The 15,282-nt window shown below is 40.0% G+C and overlaps 1 protein-coding gene across 1 annotated transcript in view; it reads left to right on the forward strand.

The window, feature by feature from the left end:
* Positions 1-15,282, forward strand: part of itga8 (integrin, alpha 8) — a 55,696-nt gene that overhangs the window by 24,106 nt on the left and 16,308 nt on the right. The window contains exons 14-21 of the mRNA XM_077527117.1: positions 3,664-3,861; positions 9,497-9,542; positions 9,622-9,729; positions 12,680-12,735; positions 12,958-13,115; positions 13,191-13,322; positions 13,414-13,481; positions 14,000-14,147. Of these exons, the coding sequence (XP_077383243.1) occupies positions 3,664-3,861; positions 9,497-9,542; positions 9,622-9,729; positions 12,680-12,735; positions 12,958-13,115; positions 13,191-13,322; positions 13,414-13,481; positions 14,000-14,147 (914 nt within the window). The remainder of the gene's footprint in view (positions 1-3,663; positions 3,862-9,496; positions 9,543-9,621; positions 9,730-12,679; positions 12,736-12,957; positions 13,116-13,190; positions 13,323-13,413; positions 13,482-13,999; positions 14,148-15,282) is intronic.

Below are 15,282 nucleotides of genomic sequence, written 5' to 3' on the forward strand. Positions count from 1 at the left end.
ATCAAAAAGCTCAAACGCGAGTCAGGAAGTCCCGCGATGAAAGCTCGTCTGCGTGAACACGTTTCCGTCCGTGTTGTCCAAGGTTAAAGCCTTGTTGTCTGAGCAAGTTATTTTTAACCCTCCACATGTGCCTGCAGATAGAAATCATCTGGGAGTGAATTTCTGTCCTGGAGCGCGGAGTTCATTTCTCTTCCGTGTGTTTGTTTTATCCTCACGTTGATTGGACTCGCACACGTGCACGCCAGCCTGATGGAGCTCCGATGTCCACGGAGCTTCGTAACCAACGGGATGCACATCTGGACCTTCCATCCCAGGGATTTATGTTTGACTTATTAATGGACACCAGTCTGTTAACGTGCGTTTCACCTCGTTAACTATCGTATCAATAGCCAGTGGATCAATAGCGAGGCTGACATAAATCACGTCAAGCTGTCTGTCAGGATGTGACGAGCTCCCATGCAGACATGTGTTGACCTTTTTTTTCTAATCTAATGAGTGCACGCCCGTGTCTGCGTGATTTCGTTATGGTGATCGTCATGGCAACTTTGCAATCTAGGTTGTCAGTGACTTTTTTTTTTTTTTTTTTTGTGCATGTCAAATTCTTTAAGTGTGCAAAAACATACCTGTGCCCCCATTTTTTTCCATCTGCGTGTAATCACTGGCAGATGTCATCATCACAGTGTTTGTACATTCCTCTAAAAAAAAAAAAATTCGCTCATCCTCATGTTTTGTTTAGAATCAGCTGTTTAAATCAGTTGAGTGCAGCTGAGTTGGCAGTCTATAAAGCCGTGTGTTTGTATTTTGAATCATCTCAATTAACTTCCTGTCACCATCGATCAGTCTGATCTACGTGATGACTGTGACATCATTGCAGTGGTGTTCGAGGAAAAAAGATGGAGAAGGGCACCAAAAGTGCAATACTGTATTCGGGCTGTGCAATTAATCGAAATTCAATGCCAATTTTAATTATTACACTCCACAATTACAAAATCAGCATAATCGTAAAAAAATAATATTAATAATAATTTTTTAGTTGTTTAAATTTATATTTATAAATATATTTATATTTGCACCATTTTTAAATTTTTAAATAACAAATTTAATACATTTTGTCTCATCCAAAAGTTGCATAATTATAGTGTTTCAAAGAATTTTATGTGTCTTAATATTTTTTATGTATTTTTTTTTTTATTTTAAGCATTTTCTTATTTTTGTACCAAAAAATAAATTATATTATCCTATATATTATCCTATTATCCTAATATTATCCTACTGCACTGCTGCACTCCATCTTCAAGTTTTGCCAACATAAATAAATATAATCTACATTATTATAAATTCAGTTTGATCCAAAAGTAACTTACATAATTATAGTGTTTAGATTTTTAATTGGTCTTAACATTTTTAAATGCTTAAACATTTTCTTGTTTTGTATCAAAAAATAATTAATCGTGATTTCAATTATTGCCAAAATAATCGCGATTATCATTTTTCCCATAATGGAGCAACCTTAGTGTTAACTGTACACACAGTAAATGCTATATACAGTATCCACACATGGATGCACTTATCCTCTCTCCTCCAGTCCGCTTCATGTGGAACTACTTGTTTAGACTGACTTGGGCTGAGGGGGTCCAGAGACAAACAGGATGTATCGAGGTGTTTATGCACGACAAGGTCGAGTCGTTCTCTTGTGCAGGTTCATGCAAATATGCGTCAACCCGGATTGCATGTAATGATCGGACTTATTCTATGAAAGCAGGTGCTTATGTATGCTGCTTATATATGTGTGCGTTTTTCCACGATATGTGTGGAGTCCGCCTGCAGCACTTTGAGGTAATAGTTTGACCTTTTATGGAAATGTTCTTACCTGCTGTCCCGCCAATATTTAGATGAGAAGATCAGCGGGGCTCTTCCGTTTATCCTGAAGATATGGAGTGAAAGCTAGGAGACGGTTGGCTAATCTCGAAGGCAGAAATGGTTAACCCCACTTTCTGCAAAATTGAAACAATCCATTTTTCTCATTCCGACCAGAGCTTAGATTGTTATTATTGAAAAAAAAAAAAAAAAAAAAACAAGTTAGGGATGATGGGAAATAATATAGTGCTCCGGCGGTGGTAAAAACAAAACAGAAAGTGATGCGGAAACAACAATAACTTCCTGGACATGGAAAGGAAATCACTTATCAAGTCTTTATGCTGAGCTAAATAAGCATTTTGTGTTTAGTGTTTGTCGATAGCTAACTATACACTTTGGGCGCATTGTATTATAAGGCAGTCTCAAGAAACAAGAATATTTCATATCCTAAAATAGTAAAATTAGTAGAACTTAGTCATTTGATAAACATGCTTAGTGTTTATTATTTTTGTTTGGGGTGGCATAGTGACTGAGTGGTTAGCACATCCGCTTCACAATTCTCAGAATCGGGTTTCGAATCTCAGCTCCGGTCTTCCTGTGTGGACTTTGTGTGTTTTCTCTGGCTTCTTCTCACATTCCAAAAGCATGCATGTTAGGCTCATTCAAGACTCAAAATTGCCCGTAGATGTGAGTGTGAATGGTTGTTTGTTGTCAAGATAAGTGAGGTAGTTGTGGATGTTTTTATTTGCATGTTTGCATGTTAAACTATGTATACAATTTCCAAATAGAAATACGACAATAATTATACAACTATACATTCCAATCTCTCCTTCACTTTGGCAGTTGTCAATCAGCTTGTGCAACATGCTACCCCCACCTACAGGACTGGAGTGGAGTAGACCTAAATTTCATTTAAATTTTCTACAAAGCTTGGACAATTCTTTTAAAAATCAATTAAATGGAACAATTCAACTCAACTTTATTTATAGATCACTTAAAAAAAATTACCACAGCCAAAACAAAGTTCTGTAAACATTCTTTTTAATAAAATCTTCCCTATTTAAAAACACAAAAGATGCTAGTGGCATCAAACACTTTTTCAACACCTGCTGTTCCACCACTTCCAACTATTGGTGGTCTCAAGGTGTTTGACGTTGTGGTCAGATTTCGCACACAAGTGAGAGAAGAATAACAACAACAGCAGGAAGTTTGCGCGGTCAAGTTGACAAAAAATAACAATGTTAAACGTAACTCACCCATTTTTTTATGTACAGCAAGTAGCTTCATGCTAGCTGCTATTTGCTAATCTAGGAGGGTGTACGCTATCAATATCTTACATTTTATTCAATCTTAGTGGACATACACTGGTGGTATTGAAGTTGTTAAACTCCCAAGGTGTTTTCAAGGTAAAATAGAATGTTCTCATGTGTTCTGAGATAGTTTGTGGAACATATTTGTAAAAATTAGTTGAGGCAGGACGCCATTTTAGAGTGACATAGTTGCATCGTGGAAAAGCACTTGCATTTTTGATTCCTATTAAATTCTTATGAGACAGTTTGGATGCGATTTCAATTTCTAAGCTGGCTCGAATACTGAGATACCTGCAATGTCCTAGATATGTCAGAGAAATAAATAACTAACAGCCAAACCAATGGCAACGATTTGAAAGGATGCTGAAGAGCTTACTGATATCGTCATGGGGGCAGGTAGACGAAGGTCGCTGGGAATGTTTTCCCCCTGCTTTGCTCTCCAAGGGACCAGAACCGTGCTGATGTCTATACCATGTGCGTGTGTGTCATCTCTCAGACGTGGCAGTGGGTTGTCCGTTTGGTGGGGAGGATCGCGGAGGACGAGTATTGATCTTTAACGGCCACAGAGATGCAACGACACAGGGCCTGACCCTGAGCCAAGAGCTGAAAGCTGCCTCCTCCCCTGCCGGCGGCCTGTCTGGTTACGGCTTCACCCTGCGAGGAGGCCAAGACCTGGACCACAACCAGTACCCAGGTAGCGACATAAGGAGCCAGTCTGGCTGTGCCTGTGTTTGTGTCATCAGAATTCCTCTTTCAAGTTGCAAATCCTTCACTTTCCCCTTGGTTTCCAGCTGCTCTTATTACATCCTCCCTCCTCTTCATTCCTGACCTCCACATTTCATCCGTCCTCCTTTTGCCATGTTCTCCTCTGTTGCCTCCCTCGGCCCGCTCTGCTAAAGTCATCATTTACAAGGAGGGCCGCCAAGGAGCGGTGCCAATGAACTGAATGCATTCTTTACTCAGGGTTTATGTAACAATTTGTCAAGATGTGTCTATCTATCTGTCTATCTGTCTGTCTAGCTGGTTAGCTAGCTATCTCTCTATCTATCTAGCTAGGTAGCTAGCTAGCTGTCCCTCTATCTAGCTAGCTAGCTAGCTCTCTTTCTCTTTTGCTCTCTCTCTCTCTCTCTTTCTATCTATCTATCTATCTATCTATCTATCTATCTATCTATCTATCTATCTATCTATCTATCTATCTATCTATCTATCTATCTATCTATTATTCTAGCTAGATAGCTGTCGCTCTATCCATCCTTCTACTCCCTCCATTTCTCCCATCCTTATAATGCTCCTTCCAGCCATCATCCATTCATCCATTAATCCATCCATCCCACCTTTCTCACTCAATCCATCAGTCCAACAATCCATCCCTCCCTCCATCCTGCCTTCATCACTCCACCATCCATCTCTCCATTCCTCCCTCAACTCTACACAGCCTTACTCCATCCAACCATCATTCCCTCCTTCCTGACCTCCCTCCCTCACTCCACCCCTTCCCCAATCCATCCATTGATCCATCCATCTGTCCCTCCCACCCTCCACCCACCTTCCTCACCCCATCGTCCATTCCTCCAGTTCATCTTCCTCCAGTTCATCTTCCTCACCCCAACCATTCAGTCCGTCCGTCCGTCCGTCCATCCATCCGTCCATCCATCCATCCATCCATCCATCCATCCATTTTTCCCCTTCTAGCTATCCAACTTCTAACTATTCCTTTCTTTCTGTCTATCGTATATTCATCCCTCCCTCACACCCACTCTCCCTCCCTCAATGCCTCCCTCCACCTTCCATATAATGCATTTTCCCAGTAAGGTTTAGCCATTAAAGCAGGACCTAATTGAATTACCGTTTTTACTTTAAGTACAAACCTCTGCCATTTAATCGAATTGAGAAGAAGATTTCTTTAAGTGTATAGCAGTTTGTATACACACTTGTTTACATCTGAGGGAATATAAGCCATTTAGGGCTGTAAAATCACACTTTTACGAGCTCATTCCCCCCCAATTTGGAACCTTTCTGCTCTAAGGATAACACCATAATTTAACTTTAGTTGTAATTTTCTTTACTTGCACCACCCTTCCTCATTTGTGTGGCTACATTGATGGAGATTTCTTTATTTTGCGATGGTGGCACACGCCTAAATGCACACATGTTGACTAGTCTGGCTTTTGATTTGTTTCATTAGCGGTCCTGGTCGACGTGAGACCTTATGTAACTGCTAATTAGAAATCTTGCAAGTAGAAATACTGTGCGGTAAATGCAAATACACGGGTAACAGGTTGAAACTTTGCTGCAGGAGGAAGTTGGGTTGAGTGGCTGGGTGGCAAAATAGTGGTCCAACACCAACGTGTGCCCTTTAAGTGTAGCGTACGGCCTGCGTCGCCTGTCATTAACGAGTCGGTAGACGGAAGTGAGGCACATGGTGAGTCGTTTGCAGGCCAGTAAAGTCACACTGTTCAAAGGACGCAAAATGTTTGATCAGTCTTATGAAGGAACTGGGAGGCCTGCGAGTCGCCAATAACGTTTAGCGTTATTACTCACAGACACAGGACGGGATCATAATTAAACTTGGAGCTGCTTTTAGCTCCAATTGAGGGTTGTGTTGTATATATTTATTTTTATTGTGTCACTTTCATGAGGAAACTCAAGGTGATGAGAAATACAAAAAAAAGTAATATTTACTCGTAAAAACTAGTAACATTTTTTCAATCAGAAATTCTCAGTACATTTTACAAGGAGAGTTTTAAGTACATTTTTATCAGTTTATTAAAGAAAAACAGTTACTCAAGCGTTGAGGAACGAACTAATGACCTTCAGCTTGAGAGACAACCATTCTACCACCTGAGCCATGCCACTCTTGCTGTTGGTGCGGTTCAATTTAGGGGTGCTTGAGCCCCCCTCCCCCCCCAAAAAAATGGTCTCGAAACGCCCATGATCTATCGCATAAAGTAAATAAATAAAAACAAATGTGCACCCCCAGTGTGTAAACGCATTTGACAGAAGACACAGAGATGATATTTCATTAAATATGTCGGAGGCCTTGCAGGAACCGGGTGAGGGTCAGCCACTGAATCACGAACACATTCCCTGCGGATGCCTTTTCTCTGCATCTCAAGGGTGAAAGGTGAAAAACGGACAACATTTACCTGCCAGTCACACAGGCGTGCTGATTTACGGAAAGTCATGTCATTGTTCATCAACGTGTGTGGTGCTGTGGGATCGTTACATTTGTCATCAAGTCCGAATTTATTGCAAACTTTGCACAACTTGCAAAAATAGTGCACATTGGGGGAAATACTCCAGAAATAATATTTGTCAGCTATTCATTACGGTATAATGTTGCAAATCATATGGTAAAGCCATCTCCCAATGCACTTGCGCAAATAAGTCATAGAATATCTTAAAATCCCACACAGACACCCAAGATTGAAGAAATCCCAAGCATCTCCACAAAAACCACCTTCTTCTCCACTGAGGGCCATTGACTTTTGACCTCGCCTCATCGCTGCTGGTCCCCCGCAGTTTCGCCGTTAGACAGCTTGACAGTCTGTCTAAACTCTGCACGAAGGTCATGTTTTCTTAGCAATATAGGTGAGCAAGAGGCTGGATTACCAAAAGAGAAGTCCGTTAAAACACTGGCAGAAAAGGATTGACATGTAAGGGAATATAACCCGTTATTTAATATTAGGCTTCCACTTAACCCTCAAATCATAGAGTGGTTTTAAGGAAAGATACCTTCCAATTGCAAGGATGGAGTTTCCTGCTTCCAGCGCCCAAATATAGCTAAAATGAGCCAGAAACTGAGCAAGGTGGTTCCTTTCTTTTCTCACCATCTGGTGAAAGCACACCTTGCTGCTGATGACTTTCACAGATTGCAGCCTATTAAAGGCCAAGTACATGAGCCGCTACCCCTTCCCCCACCGCCACTTCTCCGTACACCTCCGAGTGCCCCACAAAAGCCACATCTCGAGGTCCTTTCTTGTCACAACCGCACATAGCGGCGCCCGGCACCCCGGGGGACCTAAATGTTTAATGTCGTTTCAGGCAAAGACAGAAACAGATGTGACTCTTTCCAATTCAGTTAGTCCCCTTCTTAAATATGTAGGAAGGGACACACACTACAAAGGAAGACGACATGGCCAAGTTTTTTTTTTTTTTTATGTCCTTTGGGCTTGGTTACAAAGTAAAATTGTTATGTACACCAAAAAAATTTCCTGATGTAAGGACACTTTTTAAAGCACAATGACTTGTAAACATGCACATTGGCTTCAATATGCTGCCAAAGCAATCGATCAGGATTCATTTAGACAAATCGACTAGTGTAAATATATTAATATTTTATAAAAATATTTAAAAAAATAAAATAAAATAACAAAAAAAATATATATTGATATCGGTACTCTAAGTTCCTTTTGGACCAAACAGAATTATATTATATTATATATATTTATATTAAAATATATTTTATTTATTCATGTTGGCAAAAACTTGAAGTTGGAGTGCAGCATGTGCACTGTGCAGTTGGATGATCATTTATTTTTTTGGTACAACGTAAAAACAAAATTTTGCAAGGCCCACAGAATATTGTGTTCTATTGCTATAAAAGCATGGAACCTATCAAAAGAAAGATTAAAGTCTCCTCTTTCATCAGGAAAAAAAAGTTTGTTTCTATCTGTTTCCGTTTTGCAGCAATTAGCATTAGAAGAGAGCTAAGTTTCATCAGTTTTCACAAATCTATTTAAAATTGTAAGTAATTTAGCTTTTTTTCTAGATGGCCCTGGTTGATCTCCTTTGCTCTGCTGCCACCTGCTGGCCGTTTGTGTAATAACTACCATTTCTCCAACCGTTCTTTGCAGTTGAGAGGCTGCATCAAAGCCTTCTGTATGCTTTAGCATAAAAACAAAACAAAAAACGTATAAGTACGTCTTTGGGACACATAAAACATTTAAAAAAAACATTTACACGTTATTGGGAGCAAATGAGTTAATTGCACAGCCCTAGTTCATTTTAAAATGTAACATTTATTTTACAATATGTACGGCTCTATTTTATACCCAGCGCAAACGAGCGGTCTAATTGTGCAAATGGGTGGAGTTTTCTTTCTTTTATTTTCGCTTATGTGCCGTTGTGGGCTCGAACACAGCTTCCAGGCTCCTCATTCACTTGAAATGAATTGCGCGAGAGGCGCTCACTCTTTGACATTGATGAAGGTCAAAGTTCAGTGTTGACATGAATTAATTTTATAACACTTTTTATAGCTAATTAAGAATGGTCGCAACACTACTTGCCATTTCAATTGGCAAATGGTCTCATTGTGATGGACATTTCCAATTACAGTAATACAGTAACACTGGTTGATATTTTTAGTTTTGTGTCTATCCATGAAATATACAACCATGCAAACCACTAGGCCACCCTGCCTAGTAATATACCTACATAAAAACATCAGGGGCGGCATGGCTCAGTGGTAGAGGGGTCCTTTCCACCTGTGAGGTTGTTGGTTCGATCATCATCCCTGGTGACCATGCATGTCGAAGTGTCCTTGAGCAAGACACTGAACCCCCTATTTGCCCTGCATAGCAGCCGACCACTTGTGTGCGTGAATGGGTGAATGTGAGACATTGTAAAGCACTTTGGGTGCCATATGGTGTAGATAAAGCGCAATATTAAAAGCAGTCTATTTATTAGCATCAAATGTGGTTTTACCATTTTTTGCCAAAAAATGTGTCAGCCAAGTTAATTGTTAATTGACTATGAAAATAGACTGCAATTAGTTACCTCTCTCTATGTGCATTATGGGGTTTTCTTTCTCAGGATCAAGTTAACTGCTGTGTCTGGTTTTGGTGGCTTGTATCAATTAAGTGCCTCTTTTTTTTTCTTTTTTTTTTACAATTGACAGATTGTTTGAATCAGTGTGCGTCTGTGTGTGTGTGTTTTTCATCGGCATGTGTCGCCATAACCACAAGCATTAAATATCAGCATTCTTCTAAACTGCGAGAGCCAATTAAAAGTTAGAAGTTGATCCCAAAATCAGTGAAAACAACAAATAGCAGCTGGGAAGGAGATTGCGTTGCTGCTTCACACTATGGTACGATGTAGCCGAAATATAAATACACACGAAAAATTTTGGGGGTGTCTGAATTTAGTCTGAGGTGGGTCATGGGTGAAAAGCGAGAGTGGAGTGATAGCCGTGCCGCACACTGTGTCCTTGTGCGTTAAACACGAAGAGTGTGTTGATGAAGATTGTTTGGGGGCTTCAAATCAATCCCATCTGTTGCCCTCTTTGAAACCCTCTTAGTTCCCGTCTCTCTCTCCCCCCCCCCATGCAGACTTGATCGTGGGGTCATTTGGTGCCGGAGAAGTGTCTGTGTACAGGTAATGCAAGACCTTGCCCTCGGTTCTTTACAAGTCAAGGCTTACCTCTCAAAAAAATCGCCTGCGTGTTGTTGTATAGGGCTCAAGCTGTTGTGTCTGTGGATGCGGTAATGATCCTGACCCCCAGAATCCTGAATCCCGATGACAGGCAGTGTCGTCTGCCGCTCACCGATGACATGGTGACCTGGTAAGATCTCTGTGCACATTCACACGACAAACAATTTCGTTTTTGAAGTATGGGAGGAAGTCACACAAGCACAGGGAGATCATGCAAAATGGACCAGATTTTATTAATTGCCATCAGTTGTGCTACGTAGCCTATGTATGAAGTGATTGCATAAAATGTGTTTTAAATTATCATGGCTGCTGAAAATAGAAGATTTATTTTGTTGTCAGGACTTCTGACACACATTATGTATGCAAAAAACAAAGCAAAATATTACCTCATTGTGGTCGTCAGGCATGTTTTGTTTTTTGTTTTCATTCGAATGGAACACGTTGGGGTCAAACGTCGCGAGCACCAAGTGAGATAGTTCAGACTTCTTAGTGGTCGTAAACGCCGCAATAGTCACATATGAAGCTATTGTGAGACTGGATGATAACATGAATGGAGGTATTTATGTAAATAATGTACAGTATTGCACAGAAGTCACAATCAGATTAGACATTTTAGTGAGATTATAATGAATATTTTTTTGGTTTATAATTGTATTGAGTGGTGTTTAACATCTTTAATCGTAATTAATCGTATGTCTTCAATATTTAACTCACGATTAATCACAAATTTTATATCTGTTCTAAATGTACAGTAAAAAAAAATGTAAAAAAAAAAGTTTTCATATTCTGGTTAACATAGAAGTGGAAAAAATGTTAAACTGATAGAAATATGGCTGCATCTGTTAGTCGTTGATACAGTAATTTCATATTATTTCATAAAACTGAGTTCAAATTAAAAAGAAAAAAACGAAAATAAAAAATTCCCAAACTATAATAACCCTACTGCCATATTATAAATAAATTGGTTTATATACTTTAGCATTTTTTCTAAATATTCAAAAGCACAAATAAATTATTTGTACAATTTTTAGGACTAAACACAATTTCTCTTGGCCCTTGCGTCCTTCTGATTTTCTGTATGTGGCCCTAAATTGAAAAAGTTTGGACACCCCTGCTTTAAGGGTTCAATTAATTTGAAACTGTGTAATCCTGTTTTCAATATATTATTTTTCCCATGGGTCAATTTGGACAGTTGAATGAGAACCAAGTCTAAAAATCTCCCGCCGCTTCACCTACATCGAGCACTGGTCCGAACATATTCGGGCTGGAAGTGGGACTGTTTAGACAAGAAAAGTGCGCTGGGCTCGCTGCCATCACGGTGCGGCGGCATGTGAATGTTGGCGGCGGCCGAGACTTGAGCCTGATTGACAACAAGCACTAAACTATGGAGCTGTGTCATAATAATACTCAGCTACTTCAAATAAACAGGCACGAAGTTGGTTCGGAGGTATGGAACCAGATATGCCATGACACACACACACACGCAGGATCAAACAGCAGCACACGGAATTCGCACACAGTGACAAAAATTGTGAACAAAGTATGACACAGATGATTTGCCAATGTGTCAAATTGCTGCACTATAGCGCCAACTACTGCCCTGGAGGACTTAATGTCCTTTGGTGGCTTGTATCAGCGGCCTCCACGAGTACCTGATACCTGATGCAAATACCATCAAGCCTAAAAGATCTATAAGCAAGATCAATTAACCAATCACAAGACTCAAAAGATAATTATTTAGAGTGACAGCTGCTGCTTGTCTAAGGGATTATATAATTATGTTATGCGATTACGGTCTGTACAAAACATGTCATAAATTTGTTTTGCATTATTCATTATTATCGGAACGTTCAGCTCAAGTCATAATTAAAAAAAGATTTTAAATCACTGATACATGCAATATTTATTATATTTATTCAAAACGCATTGTAGAATGAACAAGCTATTATAATGTTGTTGATTCTCTGATATATGTTTTTTTTTTAAGTAGTTTGTGGTCTCACCACCGAAAATGCAGAAACCGATCCCCCTTGTTCTTTTTTCACCAATATGCAAACAATGCATTCCTCAATGATTTTTTAATTTTTTTTTATGAATCTTGCAAAAAATTGATCCAATCCAGTGTTGTTTTCTATTTGGCTCGACTTGTGCTTCCAAGCATGCATCCCGTGGCGACTGGGAATGAACTGTTCTTCTAAAGGCAAAACAGATTGAGGCCAGACAATGACTATTGGTCGCAGTATTTCAAATAATAAATGGCTTATCTAATGTTTCACAGGAGGAGATAGGCCATGAATGATGGATTGAGGATGGAACTGGGGTGTATGTCTTAAAGGTCCTCACTCATTAAATGTAACTTGCGGAGGGGGTTTACAGTAAGCATGTCTAATAATAACAATGTGTTGGGTGGTAAAGCACACATGCATTTTTGGGAACCATTCCAGGTTCTCTGTAGTCATGACTAAGAAAGCGCTAAGGCTGTTTGCTGCATTCCCATATGTGTAATGTGCCACACACACACACAGTGAATATCAATGGAGTCACCCACCCAGATACATACAATATAAAACACATGCAGCGCTCACAAAACCACCTGGAGAGGTCAAAATAACTGCAGGGGTGTTTTTTTTTTATGTTTGTGTTTTACTACAGACAGTAAAGCATCTGCATCATACACATTTACAAAATTCTGGAAAGCCAACTCTTTATTGCTGATTTTGAAGCCAATTCAGACAAGCTCCGTATATGCAATGAAGTCATTAAAGTTGTTGAGGTGGAACCAAACAAACTGTGCCTCATGTTGCGTAGTTTTAATTCAGGATTGTCCCCACGCTTGCTTAGATTATTATGGGATATAAGCAGCCCCTAATGTGGGGCTCACTTCCTTGATTTAAAGAGGTGATAAGACACCCACAGAATTGATAAACACGTAAATAGCGGAAATGCACAACAGTTGCCCGCGTAACGCTCCCTGAGGAATTCGCCACCCCAAGAAATAAATGACCTGGATAAAGTCCATTAGCTTGTCCACATTGAGCACTATACACAACATTAACTGCATCACTTACTGTATCTTGCAGCCTGAAGGTGGATGTGTGTGCACAAGTGAGTGGAGTGGGCATCCCCAGCTCTGTGGGTAAGCACATTTTCACTCATTCATAACATTCACATCTCTATATTGTATCATTATAAAAAAAATCACCATCACAAGAAATTACAAATATGAAACAATCAAAAAATAATAATAATTGAATATACTGTAGAAATTAGCTAGGAATTGAAAAACCAATATATGTGTTTCTCTCTTTGAATTGAACGACTGAATCATTTGCTGCATCCATCTCTATGACCTCATCAGATTTGAGAGCAGAGCTGCATTTGGATTGGTTGAAAGGCGTCCGAGGGGGTGTGAAGCGAGTCCTCTTTATAGATAACCAACAGCACAGGCTCACCGGACTCCTAAAACCGGGCCATGGCTATCCACAAACATGCCTCAACTATACCATTTACCTAAGAGTGAGGTGCACACTCATTAAACATTTATCTTGTTTATGGTCAATTTTAACTAAGCGCTGGTTTCTTTCTTCACAGGAGGAAGATGAGTTCCGTGACAAATTAACTCCCATCTCATTGGCTCTGAACTACAGCTTGGCTCCTCCCTCTCACGGCCAGACGCTGCCGCCGGTCCTCAACTACTACAGTAGCACTTTTCTGCAAGAGCATGTTAGTAGCAGTGCACCTTAACACACGTAAAAAAAAAAAAAAAAAAAAATTTTTTTTTTGTTTTTTTTTTAAATCCCCTTCTTCCTCTCAGGCCTACATTCTCCTGGACTGCGGTGACGACAATATTTGCATCCCGGACCTTCAGCTCACTGCCAGCATGTAAGACCTCAACCCTCCAAAAATAAAAAATAAAAACAAAAACAAAAAACATGGAACTTGTCAGAAAGACACAGCCAAGCCCAAAAATCTGTTACTACTCAAACAATGGGAAAGGTTTACATCAGAGTCGCGCATTGTTGTTCAGTCTACCATGTGGAGCAAAAAAGCTCTCTGTAGTGCTTCCAGATGCACGTCATCGCCATGGCAACGTTGCACAAACATCCTGTCACCCACGACTGACTGACACATGCATGCACACATGTTGAGGTCGAGGACGTTTGATTACACAAATGCATCACTCTAAAAACATTTGGGTCAAAAATAGCAGAATTTGGGTCATGAAGGGGCGGGGCAATTTGACCCAACTTTCGGTGTCATTTTGGACGCAATAATTCAAGTCAATCATGTATATTTTCTCCACCCTGGCATCAAAAGAAAATCAGATAAAAATGATATCTATATGGAAAAGTTTTTAGCCAGCATGTATTCAGCCTAAAAAAAATGAAATCCCCCTACAGGGATCACTCTGAACTGGTGATCGGAGATGACAATTTGTTTATGTTGACCATCACCGCGGCCAACCAAGGAGAAGGAGCCTACGAGACGGAGCTACACGTACTGATCCCATCACAGGCCGACTACATCGGCGTGGAGAGAAGAGTCGAGGTGAAATAAATCACACACGTGCTCGGCACACACACTAAATCTAAAGATCCTGCCGCTGCCCAGCCGCACCAGTTCTGAAAATAGAAACCTCACAATGAAGCAATTTTCCCGTCATGCTTAAAATATGAAGTGTGCGTTCAGTTACAGTGCGACATTTGGGCCGTGTAAGGCGGCACTATCAGCTGTTTGTTTACGCTTCGTTGGCAAAAGACCAGAAAGCTTCCTTTTTGTGATGCCCAAGCTGCATTAGCGGCCCCCGGAAATCGACAGGGGCAACTGCCATGTGTGCGCGTTCACCTCGTTTTGTGTGTGTGTGCGCGTGTGTGTGTGTGTGTCTACGCTAATGAGAGTGTAATGGAGCAGCGTGATGGATGAGGTTGTTACTGTCAGAGCATTCATCACTTCGTCCCTCCCACCCCCTTTTTGATGCTGTTTTCCTCCCTTGTTTGTCCTCCTTCCTCCTGTCAATAAGGTGCCCGGTCGGACAAAAAAAAAAACTTGCATGCAAATCTAAAACACTCATATTCACCAAAAAATGTGCATGCAACAAAAAAAAATATGACACATAGTACACTAAATACAATGCATGTACTTCTTTCACACAATTTTTGACTATCTTAAACAGTCTCAGGGCAAAAAAAACCATGTTTTTTTTGTGTTAACGAGAGAGAGAGAGAGAGAGAGAGAGAGAGAGAGAGAGAGAGAGAGAGAGAGAGAGAGAGAGAGAGAGAGGTGAATGTGAAAATGTTTTTGTATATGTGAGCATTTTTTGGTGAATGAGTTTTTTGTATGACTGAAAGTTTCTAGAAGAATGAGAGTTTTTCCTCTGCATGTGGTTTTTAGGTTTTTAGGTCTATTTGAGTGTGAGTAAATGTTTTTTAGTGAATGTGAGAGATTTTTGGTGAATGAGAGTCATTTGATATATGTGAGGGCTCTTTTTTAGTACCTGAGAGTTTTTTGGCATGAGCAAAAGGTTTTTGCAGAGTGAATGTGGATGACTTTTTGGTGTTTGTGAGAGACGTTTTTGGTAAGTGTAAGAATTTGGTGAGTGAATATTTTTTTTCTTTTTTTGGTGAAAGGTTTTTTGGGTGAGTGTGATAGGTATGTGAGAGAAAGAGAGGCTTTGTTTGTTCAT

The sequence above is a fragment of the Festucalex cinctus genome, chromosome 7, assembly GCF_051991245.1.
Source record: "Festucalex cinctus isolate MCC-2025b chromosome 7, RoL_Fcin_1.0, whole genome shotgun sequence".
Classification (NCBI taxonomy): Eukaryota; Metazoa; Chordata; class Actinopteri; order Syngnathiformes; family Syngnathidae; genus Festucalex; species Festucalex cinctus.